The sequence below is a fragment of the Staurois parvus genome, unplaced genomic scaffold (genome assembly GCF_062004578.1).
Source record: "Staurois parvus isolate SC_StPar_1 unplaced genomic scaffold, SC_StPar_1.0 ptg000727l, whole genome shotgun sequence".
Taxonomy (NCBI): domain Eukaryota; kingdom Metazoa; phylum Chordata; class Amphibia; order Anura; family Ranidae; genus Staurois; species Staurois parvus.
Genome location: NW_028318523.1, coordinates 1,332,854 through 1,352,007, shown reverse-complemented (window position 1 = coordinate 1,352,007; position 19,154 = coordinate 1,332,854). Strand labels below are relative to the sequence as shown.

The window sequence follows — 19,154 nt, the reverse complement described above, 5'->3', positions numbered from 1 at the left end:
AATTCATCCCCCATATAGTAATTCATCCCCCATAGTAATTCATCCCTCATAGTAATTCATCCCCCATATAGTAATTCATCCCCCATATAGTAATTCATCCCCCATAGTAATTCATCCCCCCATATAGTAATTCATCCCCCCTATAGTAATTCCTTCCCCATATAGTAATTCATCCCCCATATAGTAATTCATCCCCCATAGTAATTCATCCCCCATAGTAATTCATCCCCCATATAGTAATTCATCCCCCATAGTAATACATCCCCCATATAGTAATTCATCCCCCATATAGTAATTCATCCCCCATATAGTAATACACCCCCCATATAGTAATACATCCCCCATATAGTAATTCATCCCCCATATAGTAATTCATCCCCCATAGTAATACATCCCCCATATAGTAATTCATCCCCCATATAGTAATTCATCCCCCATATAGTAATACATCCCCCATATAGTAATACATCCCCCATATAGTAATTCATCCCCCCTATAGTAATTCATTCCCCATATTAATTCATCCCCCATATTAAGTCCCCAAGTCCCCCCTGTGTCAATTCACTTACCTTTGCTCCGCGCGTTCCTCTCGCTGTATTCCCGCGCCGTTCCGGTCTTCAGGGCGGACTGTGAGAGGAGCCTAGCTCCTCTCACGTTCGTCACGCTGCCCCGCCTACACACATCCTGACAGCCAATCACTGGCTATCAGGATGTGAGTGGCAGCGAGACTGGCCAATCATTGCATTTGAGTCCCTGCCGCCCGAGAGGAGGGAGGGGAGCGGGCGCCCGGCACACAAGAGCCGCGGCTTGCCGACCACTGGGCTAAGCGATGTTGCGTGACCACCTGCAGCCAATGATGGACAAGCGGGGCATGTCATCACAAATCATATGAGTCGGGTGTGGGTCACCTCCGCCGAACCCCGGAGACTGACTCACCGAACCCCTGGGGTTCGATCGAACCCAGGTTAAGAACCACTGCTCTAACCCTAGCATTTATCCTTCCTGTAACCCAAACCCTAAGATTAACTCTTTCTAGAACTCTATCCACAACACTGTGTTGACAGGCTTTGGTTTTATATCAACAGCAAATGAGCTTCCTGATGATGCGATTCTGTGAAATGCATTGAGGCCCAGCCATTGTCATCATTTCTGATCCCCATGATACGTCACTTCCGGTGGTTTGGATCCGGCTTTTGGAACGCACACCGGGTGAGCAGTGGGGCGCAGAGCCTTGTATCTATCCCATACCTTCGTGATAGTGCTGTCAGTGACACATGATATCGATCTTTTTCTTTTGAGTATACATATTGCCATGTCCCATTGCTAACAGAGAGAGCTGGAGAAGACCTTAGTGAAGGCCACCTTTTCCAGAATGGGTTGGATCATGTAATATACTTATATATCTAGGCTTCTGGTAAGTCATTTAATCTTGCTACATGTGCTGAAATAGGAGATCGATCGGATACATCACTGGTTTGGGGCACATTAATGGAATGAAAGCACTTTAATACTAATGAAATCACTGAAAGCATCATATGGAACGTTTGAAGAAATGGACTTATTGAGATTCTGATTTGAAGAAAATGTGTTGATGTTATTACTTTACATAATTTATTTTGATTATTTATTTCAATAGTGGGATTTAGCACCTTTACTTTGGACAGATTTTAGCAAATGTAGCTTGCCAACATTAACCCTCCCTGTAAACCTTGCCCTAACACACTAACCTACCTTGTAACCCCCATCCCTAACATTAACCCTTGACCTATCACTAACTCTCAAACAAACTCACCTTGTAATTCCCAACCATAACGCTAATACTCCCTGTAACCCTTGACCTAACTCTAACTCTCACACTATAACCCACCTTGCTTACATTGTAACCCCCAAAACTAACACTAATCCTTGCCCTAACACTAGCTCACAAACAAACTCACCTTGAAATCCCCAACCCAGGGGCGGAGTGACAACTCATGGGGCCCCCGGGCAATAGGGGATCATGGGGCCCGTGTGTCCTTGCCCACACTCAAAGCACACCCAAAAAAAGCCTATAAAAGGTACCAGGGGCATTTCATGGGGCCCCCTACTGACCCCGGGCCCTCGGGCAGTGCCCGAGTGCTCGAATGGTCAGTCCGCCCCTGCCCCAACCATAACTGTAACCCTCCCTGTAACCCTTGCCCTAACACCAACCCTCTCTGTAACCCTTGCCCTAACACAACCCTCCCTGTAACCCTTGCCCTAACACCAACCCTATCTGTAAGGCTTGCCCTAACACCAACCCTCCCTGTAACCCTTGCCCTAACACCAACCCTCTCTGTAACCCTTGCCCTAACACCAACCCTCCCTGTAACCCTTGCCCTAACACTAACTCTCACACTAACCTATTTTGTAACCCCCGTCCCTAACACCAACTGTCCCTGTAACCCTGTTAGGAGTCATGAACCAGGCAGAGACAGAAAGTGCTGTTAAAAATCACATATTTATTGAAACAGCAAAAATAACCTAGTTCAGGAACGTAGTCAAACAGAAGCCAGGGTTTGGATGCCAAAGCGGGTAATCAGACAGGCCAGGGTCAGGAGACCAGAAGTCAGAGTAGTCAGGAGCCAGAAATCAGGAACAGGAATCAGAAGAGAAGTTAGCCAGACCGAGTTGTACACAGGAACACAGGCAGGAACACACTAGAGATCATAGACCACACAAGGGCAAGGAGGAAATAAGCTAAGCTGCTAGAATAGCAAAAAGGGCTGGCTGTAGGCTGGGCTGATGAGGCAGGTTAACGGTATCCAGGTGAGTCACTGTAGAGACAATGAGTGGCTGGTAATTAACCGACAGCTGAGCAGCTTCTGAGAACTGAAAGAAAAGAGCTGCTCTATAAGTAGCAGGAGCCCAGCCCTGACAAACCCATATCCCTAACACCAACCCTGTAACCCTTGCCATAACACTGAGGCCCCATGTACACAGGACACTTCTGAAAGATGGAAACTGACTGCTGGAAAACGTAGGTTAAAAAAACGTCTGTTTGCATACTGTGTTTATGCGCATTTATATTTGTTTATGAGCATTTGCATTTAGAAGCATTTTTAGCGATAACTTCAAGAGACCTTTCAAAATGCCAAAAATGTCCAAAAAACTGTAAAAAATTAACTATTTCAGACATTTTAAGAGAAATAGAGAGAGCAGAAGCATAGAGAGCAGTATGTGTTGAGATTAGCTGTCTTTATTTTGTGGTGTTTGGATGTGTTCCAGCTCATTTCTGTGTAGAAATTATAGCAGCAGTGTCTGACATATTTTCTTTCATGCAAAACCTCAAAGTATGGTGTACCGGGTCCATTTGAGTACCAGGAAAACGCTTTGCATGCATTTTTCATGATAAAAAAAGGCTCTGGACAGCATCTGGAAATGGAAGAGTTAAAAAAAAATTTCAAAAGCAAATGTTTATAAACGCATTTAGCCGCGTTTACAAGCATTTGGCGTTTGAAACGCTGATAAAATCTACTTCTGAACGCAAGTTTTCTGTGTTCAAAAAAACAACTGTAAACTCAACTGCCTGTAAACGACTGTAAATAACGATGTGTACATGGACACATAGGAAAACATTAGGGTGAGTTCAGGGGCTGCTGAAAAAAACACCAACCCAGGGGCGGACTGACAACTCATGGGGCCCCCGGGCAATAGGGGATCATGGGGCCCCTGTGTCCTTGCTCAAACTCAAAAAAGCCTATGAAAAAGGTACCAGGGGCATCTATGGGGCCCCCTACTGACCCCGGGCCCTTGGGCCAAATGGTCAGTCCGCCCCTGCACCAACCCCTTTTGTAAATATTACCCTAACACTGTAACCCACCTTGCTTACCTTATGACCCCCCAACCCTAACACTAAGCCTTGCCCTAACACTAACTCTCATGCTAACCTACATTGTAACCCTCATCAACACCAGCCCTTCCAGCATTGCTTGCCCTAACACTAACCCCTCCTGTAACTCTTGTCCTAGCAGTAACTTTCACACAAACCCACCTTGTAACCCTAACACTAACCTTTCTTAATATACACTTAACCCCTTGTTTGCATATTCACTTCTGCTATGCTGGAGTTCTGACATTAAAAATTCCTCTGTGATAAAAGATATCAGTGCCAGGACCTACTGGTCCAATTCTAACTGTCTGCTTATAGTTTTAACTTGTTTTTCTTACCGAGATAAAAATGATTTGTACTCAGACTTTCCCAATATATAATTGATCTACTAAATAATTAATTAATATCCACCCAATTATCAGTGTTCACGTCTACATGATTAATAGATGAAGCTGTCCAAGGTTGTATACATGGACTGGAATTGAAGGATTAATCAGATTTAAAGTTACTGAATAGAATTCCAGCCTGAAATCAATGGCTATTCCCACTAGTCTGTGGCCATTGTTTTACAAGGCTGGGGGAGTCGGGGAGGATTCAACAGGCTTACCTAGCACTGGATTTATGAAACTATTCTAACACAACTGCAATGTATACAAATATGTTTGGAAGATGAGCAGAGAACAATGGAGCCTGGATTTATAACAGGCTCCAGTCACCTGTCCACCAACCCCTTTCTACACACAAATATATACAGAATGGAGGAGAACAATGGGGAGATTATTATTATAGCAAAACTACAAACTCCGTCCACAAATAGGAGCACTTGGACAGCAGCAGTTCATTAATTAGATGAATAATGTGTTTCCATCAATTATGTCAACATTTAGCAGCAGGATGAATATACAAAGTAAAAGTGATCCTTAGATAGATAGATAGAGAGATAGATAGATAGATAGATAGAGAGAGAGAGAGAGAGAGAGAGAGAGAGAGAGAGAGAGAGAGAGAGAGAGAGAGAGAGAGAGAGAGAGATGTTATAGTAATGTAATAAAGGAAATACAATCACGACTTGTTGCATGCAGCCATTGAGTAAAATACATTCATAAGGAACATCTGAGGCTGACAATTTGACTTGACTACAATTCAGTATGGTTAATGTATTCAAGCTTCCCTTCATTTCACTGTGTTTGGATTATTGATCATCATTCAGTAAATAAAAATCTTGCCACCGTATTTTGTATATAAGAAGAAATAACTGAATAGATAGATAGATCACACAGTATGTAGAATGAATGACTGAATAAGAAAAAATAGAAAAGGGACAGATAGAAAGATAGATATTGATGATAGATAGATAGATAGATAGATAGATAGATAGATAGATAGATAGATAGATAGATAGATAGATAGATAGATAGATAGATATTGATGATAGATAGATAGATAGATAGATAGATAGATAGATAGATAGATGATAGATAGATAGATAGATAGATAGATAGATAGATAGATAGATATTGATGATAGATAGATAGATAGATAGATAGATAGATAGATAGATAGATGATAGATAGATAGATAGATAGATAGATAGATAGATAGATAGATAGATAGATAGATAGATAGATATTGATGATAGATAGATAGATAGATAGATAGATAGATAGATAGATAGATAGATAGATAGATAGATAGATAGATAGATAGATAGATAGAAAGATAGATATTGATGATAGATAGATAGATAGATAGATAGATAGATAGATAGATAGATAGATAGAGAAAAATAAAAATATATAGAAAGATAAATAGAATTAATTAATAATGATAGATAGATGGATAGGTAGATAGTAAATATTCTATTTTTCATATTTTTCAATATCATATCTGTTACTTAATGAAAGGACTAGATAGATAGATAGATAGATAGATAGATAGATAGATAGATAGATATAGATAGATAGATATAGATAGATAGATAGATAGATAGATAGATAGATAGATAGATAGATAGATAGATAGATAGATAGATTGGGATAGATTGATTGGGATAGATAGATAGATAGATAGATAGATAGATAGATAGATAGATAGATAGATAGATAGATAGATCATAGCACTAATCCCTTACAATCTAGCCATACTGGGGACATATTAAAATTCTACAACACATGGAATATGTCCCTTCTGCTCTCTTAATGTCATTAACATTCTCACACTAGACACCAAATTAAAGTACAAATGACACAATGAATGTTTAGTATAGATTATCCAACCAGCATGGCTGTCTGAGCACTGGGTGACTTTATTCTGAAGTTGTTGGTATAGGCTGAGTCCATTGCCCCCCCCATACCACCCACAGAGGGGGGATTGTCCATCCTGTATGCAGATTGCAGTGGGCAGAGTCTGTCCTCCTCCTGCAGTCAATGTCTTTGTCAGGTCAGAGGTGACTCGGGGCCTGTCCTCTCCCTCTCTGATTAGTTGTGGCTCCATTTAATTAGCAGGGACTACCTGTGATTGGTGGTCCCAACCAGGCAGAGTTTGGATGACATCACCGCAGTACTAACTTATAATTGTGGAAAAAAAAGAATGAACTGATACACTGCACCAACTAAACCTAAAGAGATCAGACATCACTGGGCATAGGATGGAGGAGGCAAGACTAAAATCCTCAAAAAAGAAGTGTACAGACTATGAAGTCTATTCTGAAATCACTACTGTGACATCAACTGCTGGTAAGAATCATATGATCTGTCTCTCTATCTATATCTATCTATCTATCTATCTATCTATCTCATATCTATCTATCTATCTATCTATCTATCTATCTATCTATCTATCTATCTATCTATATCTATCTATCTATCTATCTATCTATCTATCTATTCATATCTATCTATCTATCTATCTATCTATCTATCTATCTCTATATAAAGTGAAATTATGGCATTGCTAATTACGCAATTATGATGTAAAGAATTCCAAGAAAAGTAAAATGTCCAGTAAGCAAAAATATATAATAATGCAAATCTATCTATCTATCTATCTATCTATCTATCTATCTATCTATCTATCTCTATACAATAATGAAGTTAGAGCATTGTTCTTATAATATGATATAAATAATTCTAAGAAAATGCATTTTTTGGTAAGCAAAATCTATCTATCTATCTATCTATCTATCTATCTATCTATCTATCTATCTATGAATCTAATTCTCTATCTATGAATCTATCTACCATCCATCTCTATAAAATGATGAAATTAGCACATTACCATTATTACATAAATATGATATAAAGCATTCTAAGAAAAGTAAATTTTTAGTAAGCAAAATCTATCTATGAATTTATGGCATTATTATGCTGTAAGGAATTGAATAATAGTAAGAACCCTTCAGTTTGTAATCGTGAGACTATATACAGAGGACACCCTGAGGATTTTGGTCCTTCTAGATGTAATTGCATAGATGACCTCATGCAGTGTGGACAGAGGACAGGTGTGATGTAACCATGAAGTGTTACCATTACCATCATTGTGGTATCATAATAAGGTATTCCAGTTCTTGTCTTTCTCCATAAGACGTTGACCATTGGCAGGACCTGTTGAAAGGCTCAGCAAATAAACTGTATATTTAAAGTGGAACTGCACTGCATCTGAATACCATAAACCAAAAATGCTATATAATTCATTTTTAATATAAAAAACAAACCCCACATCTATCCATGTCTCCATGATTTATTTTGCTGAGAAATAAGTTTGGAAAAAAAACCCTGGCATTTCCGACAGTGGCCATCTTGAGTAAGGGCAGATGATTCATGTAGCAGTTACTTCCTGGAATCCATCTGTACGTAGCTCAGGAATTTGCCAAGCTGAGAACAACCCCCCTCCACTCCTGAAGACTCCTGGGATGTATGACATCATTTGCCTAGGCATGGAAACCTGGAAGTTACTGAAAGAATGAAAAAAAAAGGTTAAAATAAGAAAATACAATATACATATCTATCTATTTACTAATGCTAGCAGCATAAGGATTAGAAATAGTCCATGTTGATTGGGAGAGGGAAATTCCACTTTAAAAAATAAGCCATCTAAACTCCAGACATTCACTATCATGCACTCAGTACATTTAGCATTTCGCCATAGGATCAGAATTAAAGCAGAACTCTCTGTAGTTTATAATTGTGTTCTGTTAGGATCCTAAATATAACTCATCTTGTTCAGTTTCTGAAGCTGGTTGATGCCAAATCGCTGGTCTCCTAATCCAGATTATTTATTAGATTAGCGTTTATCAACCAGGGTTCCTCAATATGTTGGTAGGGATTCCTGAGCAATGAGCAATTTCTTCCTGATAATTAACCATTGACATTAACCATTCTTTTTAGCTATCTGTAAAATATGGATTCTTCCTACTGACCCTAAATGTAAGGAACATTCTACCCACTGATCATCATACTAATATACCATAAACTATATATGCTGTATATACTGATTGACCATACCATTATGACTACTGAGAGGTAAAGTGAACAGGGGCGGACTGACAATCATGGGGCCCCGGGCAATAAGGGATCATGGGGCCCCTGTGTCCTTGCCCAAACTCAAAAAAGCCTATAAAATAGGTACCAGGGGCATCTCATGGGGCCCCCTACTGACCCTGGCCCCTCGGGCAGTGCCCGAATTTCCAAATGGTCAGTCCGCCCCTGAAAGTGAATAACATTGACTATTAAGTGCGGCGGGCAATCTGACAATAACTGACACTGGGTGAGAACTGACTAAATGACGCTGGCATCACAAGTGACACTAAAACAGTGATCAGTGAAAATACCATACACTGTCACTGTACTAATGACACTGGCTGGGAAGGGTAATCAAGGGGTTAAGTATGTGCTTAACAAGTGATAATTTGTGTAATATGTGCTACTTTTTACTAAAGAATTACTTGTTTCTTCTCCATGCTTTGCAGGGAGAAACAGAGACATTGTTCCCTCTGTACAGAGCCTGTGTTGATTGTCAACACAGGGCTCTGGGCTGTGATTGGACACAGCTGATCCGCAGGTCCCTGACCATTTGGAAACTCGGGCACTGCCCGAGGGCCCGGGGTCATGAGATACCCCTGGTACCTTTTTCATAGGCTTTTTTGAGTTTCTGCAAGAACACAGGGGCCCCATGATCCCCTATTGCCCAGGGGCCCCATGAGTTGTCAGTCCGCCCCTGGCTGGGACCTGCTGACAAACTCCCGCTATGTACAATCCCAATGGGAGATGGTGGGCGGGGTGCACGCACAAGCCCTGTACTTGGAAGAGGCCAGCAACATACAAGATTAACCTAATCTGCCATAAAGCTTCCCACCCTTCTATTTAACCACTTCCAGTCCGGACACTTTCTCCCCCTTCCTGTCCAGGCCAATTTTCAGCTTTCAGTGCTATCACACTTTGAAAGACAATTGCGCGGTCATGCAACACTGTACCCATATTAATTTTTTTAGCATTTTTTTGAGACAGATAAAACTTTATTTTGGTGGTATTTATTCACCGCTGGGATTTTTTTTTTTTGCTATATAAATGAAAAAGTCCAAACATTTTGAAAAAAAGTGTTTTTCTAACATTTTGCAAATAAATAATCTTCCTTCATAAATCTTGTCTAAAATGTATTCAGCTATCTTTATAGTGAAAAAAAATAATGCAAATTAATTTATAACCAAAAATTATAATTTTTCAAAAAATGTTTTTACATTTTTATTTTATTTTTTTATCTTATTATTTATTTATTTTTTTACATACTGTTGCCCTAGCAGTACAGTGTCACCATAGTGACACTGTACTACTTGTGGGGGGTTATGAAAGTTTTTTTTCTTTACACTGATTTCTTTTACACCCATAAAGGATGTAAAAACAATCATTTCTCCTTCTTTCTGGCTCCATTCTTGCAGCCATTGAGAAATACTGTGAGAGCTGTGATTGGTCCCAGCTTGTCACATGGTACAAGGCTGTTATGAATAGCCTTGTACCATGTGATCTCTTTGATCATTCACAGATTTCACAAGTAGTAAGCAATGATGTCAGGAAGTGACATCTTGCTTACAACTATTCATGTAATCACTGATTGTCCAATCAGTGATCACATGATCGGGACCTCACACAGAGGTCCTGTACAGCGATCGGTGTTCCACTGTGTCTGAAGGACACAGCGGGCACCAGATCGCAGTGCCGCGCACTCCCAGTGCACAGGCAGGGAGTGAGGGAGGACATTTATAAATGGCCACCCGCTCCTTCACTGCTCCCTTCCAGCTGTTTATGTACATGGGCCAGACAGGAAGTGGTTTATCAAGTTCTTCTTGTAAAGTTGCTATATCCTGTTGTGAAGTTATTGCCCTGCTTAGTTTTGTATCCTCAGCAAACACTGAAGTTGAACTATTTATTCCAGCCACCATGGGGCTTATGGAGAAGATAAACAGAGTTGGTCCCCATTCTGTTTAAGCTATAGCAATGCTCAGGAGGTGGCAGAGGATGGGTCCACCAACATCATGGGATGTAGCTGATATTTGCATAATAGCATGCCTCATGATTTGGGACCCTTGGGTCATCATAAATATAACTCGAGGAATGTGCAGATACCTCCTGCAAGCTCTATAATACTAGCCATACATGTATGGATTTCACTCACTCAGCCTACAGGCTAAGCAAGCTAAATCTAATAAATGTCTACAATCAATGCTAAACCTTGCAGATGGAGAAATCTCTCCTACCAGGTATTGTATTTTGAGAGAAGGAACGTCCATGGTTGCCTGAAGACCCCAATCATGACTGTGGCTGATTGTATGCAGTCATGGTTTGGCTGGCAATTTGTCACCCATCTCTTAAAACAGGGCAAACCATAACAGGAATTCAGTAGAAATTGACCACAATTTGAGCTGTATATAGCACGCTTAAAGGGTAAGTTCACCTTTTTCACAAAAAATTAAGTGGTGAACCAACACCAAATATCCTGGCCACCTCTGTGGACCCAGCTTCAGCAAGCAGGCATGCCGGCTTTTGCTGCTCCCCAGGATGGTACATCACAATACATGGCCTTGGAGTGAGTATCCATCATAATGCTCGCAATGGCAAGCACTCATTGGTCAGCGCAGATACGTGATTGTGCTGACCAACAAGAAGAGCATCTGAGGCTTCTTCTGGTAAGGTGTCATAGAAGAAAGAAGCACTGACCAAGGAGGGCTTACCATTATGAGAATTATGATGGATTCTCACTCCGGGGTTGTGTGCAATGTATGAGCCACTACCCTGGCAATATGGGACATCACAGCTGTTTTGGGGCCCAGAGGACTGACTAGGAAATGGAAACTGAATTTTGCTCTTCAAGCTGTATAAATGAAATTTGTGAGAAAAAATATCAATCTACTAATTTTTAAATTATTTGGAGGGTTTTGGGAGTATTTAGTGGAATTTTGTTTCTTATTTTGTGTTCTTTGTATTTGTGTTTTACTTTTGTTGTGTATTTGTCTGTTATTTATGAACTGTTGCTTTAATTTTTTTATTTTACTTTTCAGTTTCTTTTTTTTTTATGGGAAAAAAAACATAAAATAATTATACTAATGTGGGAGCAGTTTCTGGCAGAAGAATAAGTTCAGAAGCTGAACCTTCGAGAGAAGTGGAAACCCAGTGCAGTCCTACTGCAAGGGTTAAAAGCTCAGTTAGGTCTAGGGGGCTTGATAAATCACTTTTACTTACCTGATCCTCCTCCGTGGCAGGCCTCTTTTCTCCTGCAGATGGTGGTCGGATGCCCTTTGACGTCAAAGACTGATTGAGAGCCCATAGCCCTGCATTGGACGTGAGGACAGTGAGGGACAGTCAACTGCCAGAGAATAGGGAAGCATTGTCTGCTGAGGGGTGGAGATAAGGTAAATAAAATTGCTTTCCTGATGCCAACATGGCAGCATACTACCGCATGTATGCTGCCATGAATTGGTACCAGGAAAGGAAAAATACGGTAAGTATTTGATACAATTTTCAGTTTTTCCCATTCCATAGCCATAAACGAGCACTCAACCCTTGCAGTGCAGATGCTGCCCCACTGCAGGGAAGGGTATTTGCTTTTCCTGGATTTGGCCTTTAGTAACCCTCAGGAGCAGGGGTGGACTGACCATTCGAGCACTTGGGCACTGCCCGAGGGCCTGGGGTCAGTAGGGGGCCCCATGAGATGCCCCTGGTACCTTTCATTGGCTTTTTCATAGGCTTTTTTGGGTGTGTTTGAGGACACAGGGGCCCCAAGATCCCCTATTGCCTGGGGGCCCCATGAGTTGTCAGTCCGCCCCTGCTCAAGAGTCATTTAAAACCCAGTTACACCCATAAAACCAACCAAAAACCACCTTAATTTCAAATCTTCCATTTACCCCAAATGCATTCTGCCAAAATGACCAAATGAAAACCCTGAATTTCACTCATCTGTACTCAACATACATGAGGGGCAAGTGTTATTAGAGCTGGCACTCCTACCAAGAAGGGTAGAAATACTAGTTCACATGGTTATGGTTAGTCTGTACAGCATGTACCTTCCATTCTTGATGTTTGATTGGTTGCAAGTTACCAGTTACTGGTTATCGGTTTGTTCAATAAGTCTACCTAGAGGTCAGCAGTCATAAAGATTAATTGTCCCCAATATGTCTTCTCTTGGTTTCCAGATATTCATAACTCATTTCCCAATGGCCCTGGTGTGGACAACACCTTCCTGCTGTCGTCGACCAAACACGCTCCACCTCATTATCCCACCCCAACCAGACGACGACATCGCACCACATTCAGTCAAGAACAGTTGGAGCACCTAGAGACGGCGTTCAGCAAGAATCACTATCCAGATATCTACTGCCGGGAGGAGCTAGCCAAGATTACCAAACTCAATGAAGCCCGGATACAGGTGAGATTATTACCATTCTGGTTAACGGCACTTTATTGTGGTGACAATACAGTAAGTCCCCTACATAAAAACATTCACGTTGTGAACTTTCAAAGATGCAAACGTGTTTTCATGTCCAATCATGTAAAGCTGGTTACACATGCCGATGGCTGTAGCAACACGAGACGTTGGCGATCTCCCCTGCTATGCCTTTGTGTTCTGACAAGGGAACCTCCCTCACCAGAACACACCGATCAGCACTTGTAACCATTGGCTGCAATCACTGATCAGAAGTTGGTTGGAGCTGTCCACACAGGCACTGCCCGAGGGCCCAGGGTCAGTAGGGGGTCCTATGAAATGCCCTTGGTACCTTTTTATAGGCTTTTTTGGGTGTGCTTTGAGTGTGGGCAAGGACACAGGGGTCCCATGATCCCCTATTGCCCGAGGGCCCCATGAGTTGTCAGTCCGCCCCTGCTTACAACCTCACTCTTGGAGCACGACTGGTTCATATATAGGGGACTTACTGTAGTGTTAATGCTAATTATAAAAAAAACTAATCTGCTCCATCAACTGGTCATGTGAACTCTTCCATTCTACAATGTACGCAGCCTAGGAAACAAAGAGATTACTTGTAAACAAATGTTGAATTTTTGTCCGAGTTCAACATCTGAACTCCCAACTCCATCTCTAACCACTTACCCTTTCCTCTGACATATTCAGAAAGTAGTTATACATGACTGTCACAGGTAGAGCAACTTTTAATGCTGCCAGCTCCTGCTTTCTCAGTGCTGCTTCCCTGAACTTCCAATTTTCACAGTAGACCGTACAGTCTCCAGCTAGCCTGTTAGTTTGAAGAAGGGAGAGGGGTGGACAGAATGCCTTCCTATCTTTCCCAATGGGGCTGTGTGTTTTTCGATTCATGTACATAGTATAAAGACACGCAACTCTAGTCCCTGCATGTAAGGATGGCTCCATAGGATGCAGCAAAAGAATGGATGCTACAAGATTCAGTAGTGGTGTTGGGGAAGGGAACAATGGCAGGCACAGAGCAGGGGAGGACACAGGAAAGTGTTAAATTCTGATAAGACTTAAAGTGGTTGCAAACCTCAGACATGAAATATGAACAAAGCATCTCCCACTATAGTGTGTGCTTGTCTTAATCAAGTGCACTAAGTTGCATTTCTGTCTGCTGCCTCATTCCTCTGCTATCAGCATGAATCATTTCTAACAAGTTTTCCTGACACCAAGAGAAAAAATGGTGGCAGGGAGGGCACAGTCTGTAATTGACAGCCTCAGTTCTATTCCTGTGTGCTTTGGTGAAGGGCTCACTCAGTGCAACTTCAGCTTCCCACTCCCCCTGCTTCTCAAAGCAGAGAGATCCTGTGTAAATTCTGCACTTTGAATGAATGTAGGAGAGAAGGCAGCAGATAAACAGGCATAACTTATGTAGGAGGATTTCTTTAATCTCTGTGTATCATCTGAGGCCAGTCACTGCACTGGGTGTATGTAAGGGTTAAAAATTACTTTAAATGGTGCAGAGGCAGGAGACGCAGGCCCCCTGAGTTGGCAGGCACAGAGGAGGGGAGGACACAGGAAAGTGTTAAATTCTGATAAGACGTCAAGTGGTTGCAAACCTCAGACATGAAATATGAACAAAGCATCTCCCACTATAGTGTGTGCTTGTCTTAATCAAGTGCACTAAGTTGCATTTCTGTCTGCTGCCTCATTCCTCTATCAGCATGAATCATTTCTGACAAGTTTTCCGAACACCAAGAGAAAAAATGGTGACAGGGAGGGCACAGTCTGTAATTGACAGCCGCAGTTCTATTCCTGTGTGCTTTAGTGAAGGGGGGTGTTTCTCTTCCCACCCATCAGATCTCAGAGCTCTCCTCACTCAGTGTAACTTCAGCTTCCCGCTCCCCCTGCTTCTCAAAGCAGAGAGATCCTGTGTAAATTCTGCACTTTGAATGGATGTAGGAGAGAGGGCTGCAGATAAACAGGTACAACTTATGTAAGAGGATTTTTTTTCATCTCTGTGTATCATCTGAGGACAGTCACTGCACTGGATGTAGGTAAGGGTTAAAAATGACTTTAAACAGTGCAGAGGTAGGAGATACAGGCCCCCTGAGTTGTGGGTAAACACAGGGAACAGAAGGAAATGATCTACAGATTGCACAACTATTGTATAATTTCTCCAAATTACAGGTTTGGTTTCAGAATCGGAGGGCAAAACACCGTAAACATGAAAGAACGAATCAGAAGACAATCACAGCCAGCGGAATGATTGCCTGCGGGAGCCTGATGCCCGGTATGTGCTCCGTACCGCCTGGAACTCGCCAGTATCAGTATCCTCACACCCTGAACCACATACCCCGCTTCACGTCTATGGCACCCGCAGCGTACCAGCCGGCATCATCTGTCAGTCAGTTCATGTGTTCTAGCACACACCCCCATCTGCCCACCGGCACCCCACCCACCCGCCAACATGACGACTGGTACAATTCACTGCGGTCTATCAATTCCCCGGGCACAGGATTATCATCACCAATGATCACCTTAACACCAATGACTGCTATAGACCCAACAACGCCGTGGAGTTAAAATGTCTTTTGTTTTGTTCATTGGGGAACGTGTAGATGATGTAAAATAAAGCCATGTAAAAGTAGAACTCTTGAAGTATGGTTTATGATAAATCTAATTGGATCAGAAGCTTGAGAATGGACAAAGTGATAGAGCCTCTCTTAAGCCCATTTACCAACACCTTCCATGAGCTTCCCTGCTGCTCCAGGAGTCCATCCCTGTGTGAGCCACATGTTGGCGCTTATACACGGTTGATGATGTCATCCTTGCCATTTGTTCAGCCCAGCTATTGGCCACTAGACTCAAGCACTGCATTATGGATGGAGGACACATCATCACCTGTGCCAAAAGCACTCTGTATTTCTCAGCTGATTAAATGTGGCAATAAAGGAACATGGAAACATGGGTATACGCGGTCTGGGGATGAGCTTTTTTTTTTTGCCTATAATAATGAATCACATTTTTATAATCATTTGCACATTTTACATTCTGATTAATTAAGGGTAATAATTTATTATTTAAATATTTAATTATTATTTAAATATTGATTTTATTTATTTACTCATGGGTACAATATAAGGGCGCGGCCCCATTTTTATTTTTAAATACTCACGGGACGTTGCTTAAAGGTGCTCACAGACACAATACGATTATGAAGCAAAAAGAGAACGCCCACTAAGTGTAGCATTAAAATCATCCACTTTATACAACTGGCAACTCAGTGGGCTAACAGATTAAAGAAGTTGGGCAGCACAGTGGCTAAATGGTTAGCACTTCTGTCTGGCAGCACTAGGGTCATTGGTTCAAATCCCAACCACGGCACCACCCGCCTGGAGTTTGCATGTTCTCCCTGTGCCTGCGTTTCCTCCGGGTACTCCGGTTTCCTCCCACACTCCAAAGACATGCTGGAAGGTTAATTGGCTCCTGTCTAAATTGGCCCTAATATGTATATGTATGAATGTGAGTTAGGGACCTTAGATTGTACACCCCTTGAGGGTTAGGGACTGATGTGAATGTACAATATATATGTAAAGAGCTGCATAAATTGATGGTGCTATATAAATATAACAATAAGAAGAAGAAGGCTCAAAACTGCTGGAAACACAGGGGAGCATGTGCGGTAGTGATGTCACGTGGGTTGTCCTGTGGGCGTGGCTATAATTCAGAGCTTCCAGCTCTTTCCTTGGCTTTTTTAAATGAAGAAGTCCCCTCTTACATCAGGGTCTCCATCACGGTTCCCCTCATACATCAGCTTCCCCATCAGAGTCCCCCTTACCAGTGTAAGACTTAGGCCCCATGTACACGGGACACTTCTGAACGATGGAAACTGACTGCTGGAAAACATAGGTTAAAAAACGTGTTTAGCCACGTTTGCATACGGCGTTTATGAGCGTTTAGAAGCGTTTTTTAAAGATAACCTCAGGAGACTTTCCAAAATGCCCAAAATGCAATAATTAACTATTTCAGACATTTTGAGAGAAATAGAGTGAGCAGAAGCAGAGAGAGCAGTATGTGTTGAGATTAGCAGTCTTTTTTTTTTTTGTGGTGTTTGGATGTGTTCCAGCTCAGTGCAGAAATTATTGCAGCAGTGTCTAACATTTTCTTTATGCAAAACCTCAAAGTATGGTGTGCCAGGTCCATTCGAGTACCTTGAAAACGCTTTGCATGCATTTTTCACGATAAAAAAAAGGCTCTGGACAGCATCTGGAAATGGAAGAGTTAAAAAAAATTTTCAAAAGCAAATGCCTATAAACGTGGTTAGCCGCGTTTACAAGCGTTTTGCATTTGAAACGCTGAAAAAATTACTGCTGAACGCAAGTTTTCTGCGTTCAAAAAACCAACTGTATACTCAACTGCCTGTAGACGACGGTGTGTACATGGACACATAGGAAAACATTAGGGAGAGTTCAGGGGCTGCTGGGAAAAAAAACAAAAACGCTGAACAGCTCCTAAACGTCAGTTTATCAGCTGCAGTGTTCATGAGCCCTTACAGCTTGGCGGTAGCAGCAAGACAGGAATTGGGAGCCACAGCAGGTCAGGTCAGAGGAACTTCTGCCATCCTCCTGTGAATGCTGGGGCAAACACCCCATTGGTTGCTAGGATGCCGCCGGTCCTAGGTAGCAGCAATGGGAATGATGACATGGCAGCAGAGGGGAACCTGCGCTGGAGACTGCTGTGAAAGCTTGATGGGGAGTGGGTGCAGATAGGTAGCCGCAATCTGTGCACATAGGATGTGGATACACCCCCCACCCTAGATACAGGCCATAAAAATCATCTCTGTAACTGGCCGTAGTTTGGAGACCCCGGGTGTAAATCCAGAAGTGGACACTTGCTGCATACTATTGCTTTGGCCATATGTAACCACATAGCACAGTATGAATATAAATACATCTCTATAATGTACTCCTGGGCGGAGTTGTCCTTTCATACCTTTATAGTAATTCAAATAGAAGGACATTTATGTGACTAACGATGTTGGGAATATACAGACTGATTACGCCCCAAGAAAGTCCCGCTGTTTAGGTTTGAAGTAACAATAAGGGCTCATTCACATAGCCGCAGAGAGCCGTACACTAGAGAGCCGTACACTATGAAGAGCCATACACTATGAAGAGCAAGCACATCTGTACCCAGGAGTGACAGGTGTTTGCTTACATCTCTTAGATTGTAAGCTCTAAGGAGCACAAGTAAACGCTTGGATGAGCGGTGACACACATACAGCCGCAACCTGCCAATCCCTCCACTGGCTTCCCATTGCCCAATGGATAAAATTCAAAACAATAACATATAAAGCCATTTATAACTCAATTTACATCACCAATCTTGTCTCCAAATATCATCCAAACCGTAATCCCTGCTCCGCACACGACCTCCTGCTCTCTAGCCTCCCTCGTCTACTCCTCCCATGATCGTCTCCAGGACTTCTCCAGAGTTTCCCCCATCCTCTGGAACTCTCTACCAAATTTATCAGACTATCGCCTACTCTGCTCACTTTTAGGCGTTCTCTGAAAACTTCTCTCTTCAGGGAAGCCTACCCTGCCCTCAGCTAATAATGGAATCTTCTATACCTCCTACCAGTCCATCCCCCACAGTTACTACCTTTTGTACCACTAGCCCCTCCCTCTTAGATTGTAAGCTCCAAGGATCAGGGCCCCCCTAACCTTCTTGTATTGAACTGTATTGTTGCTGTTTTGTCTCCCATTATATTGTAAAGTGCTGAGCAAACTGTTGGCACTATATAACTCCTCCTGTATAATAATAATAATAACATCCACCACTACTAATCAATGACAGGTTATTATTATACAGGATTTATATAGCGCCAACAGTTTGCTCAGCGCTTTACAATATAATGGGAGACAATACAGCAACAATACAGTTCAATACAAGAGGGATAAGAGGGCCCTGATCCTTGGAGCTTACAATCTAAGAGGGAGGGGCTAGTGATACAAAAAGGTAGTAACTGTGGGGGATGGACTGGTAGGAGGAGTAGAAGATTCCATTATTAGCTGAGGGCAGGATAGGCTTCCCTGAAGAGAGAGGTTTTCAGAGATCGCCTAAAAGTGGGAAGAGTAGGCGATAGTCTGATAAATTGGGGTAGAGAGTTCCAGAGGATGGAGGAAGCTCTGGAGAAGTCCTGGAGACGATCATGGGAGGAGGAGACGAGGGAGGCTAGAGAGCAGGAGGTCGTGCGAGGAGTGGAGAGTACGGCTTTGGTGATTTTTAGAGACAAGATTGGTGATGTAATTTGCAGCAGAGCTATAAATGGCTTTATATGTTATTGTTAATGTTTTGAATTTTATCCGTTGGGCAATGGGAAGCCAGTGGAGGGATT

General features: G+C 42.1%; 1 protein-coding gene across 1 annotated transcript; it reads left to right on the top strand.

Moving 5' to 3' along the window:
• Window positions 1–10,949: 10,949 nt before the first annotated feature.
• On the top strand, window positions 10,950–15,407 carry LOC149445324 (homeobox protein prophet of Pit-1-like). Its single transcript, XM_089653902.1, has 3 exons — window positions 10,950–11,024; window positions 12,473–12,760; window positions 14,945–15,407. The coding sequence occupies exons 1-3, from the start codon at window positions 10,950–10,952 to the stop codon at window positions 15,338–15,340; spliced, it is 759 nt and encodes a 252-aa protein (XP_089510028.1). The 3' UTR covers window positions 15,341–15,407.
• Window positions 15,408–19,154: the final 3,747 nt, after the last annotated feature.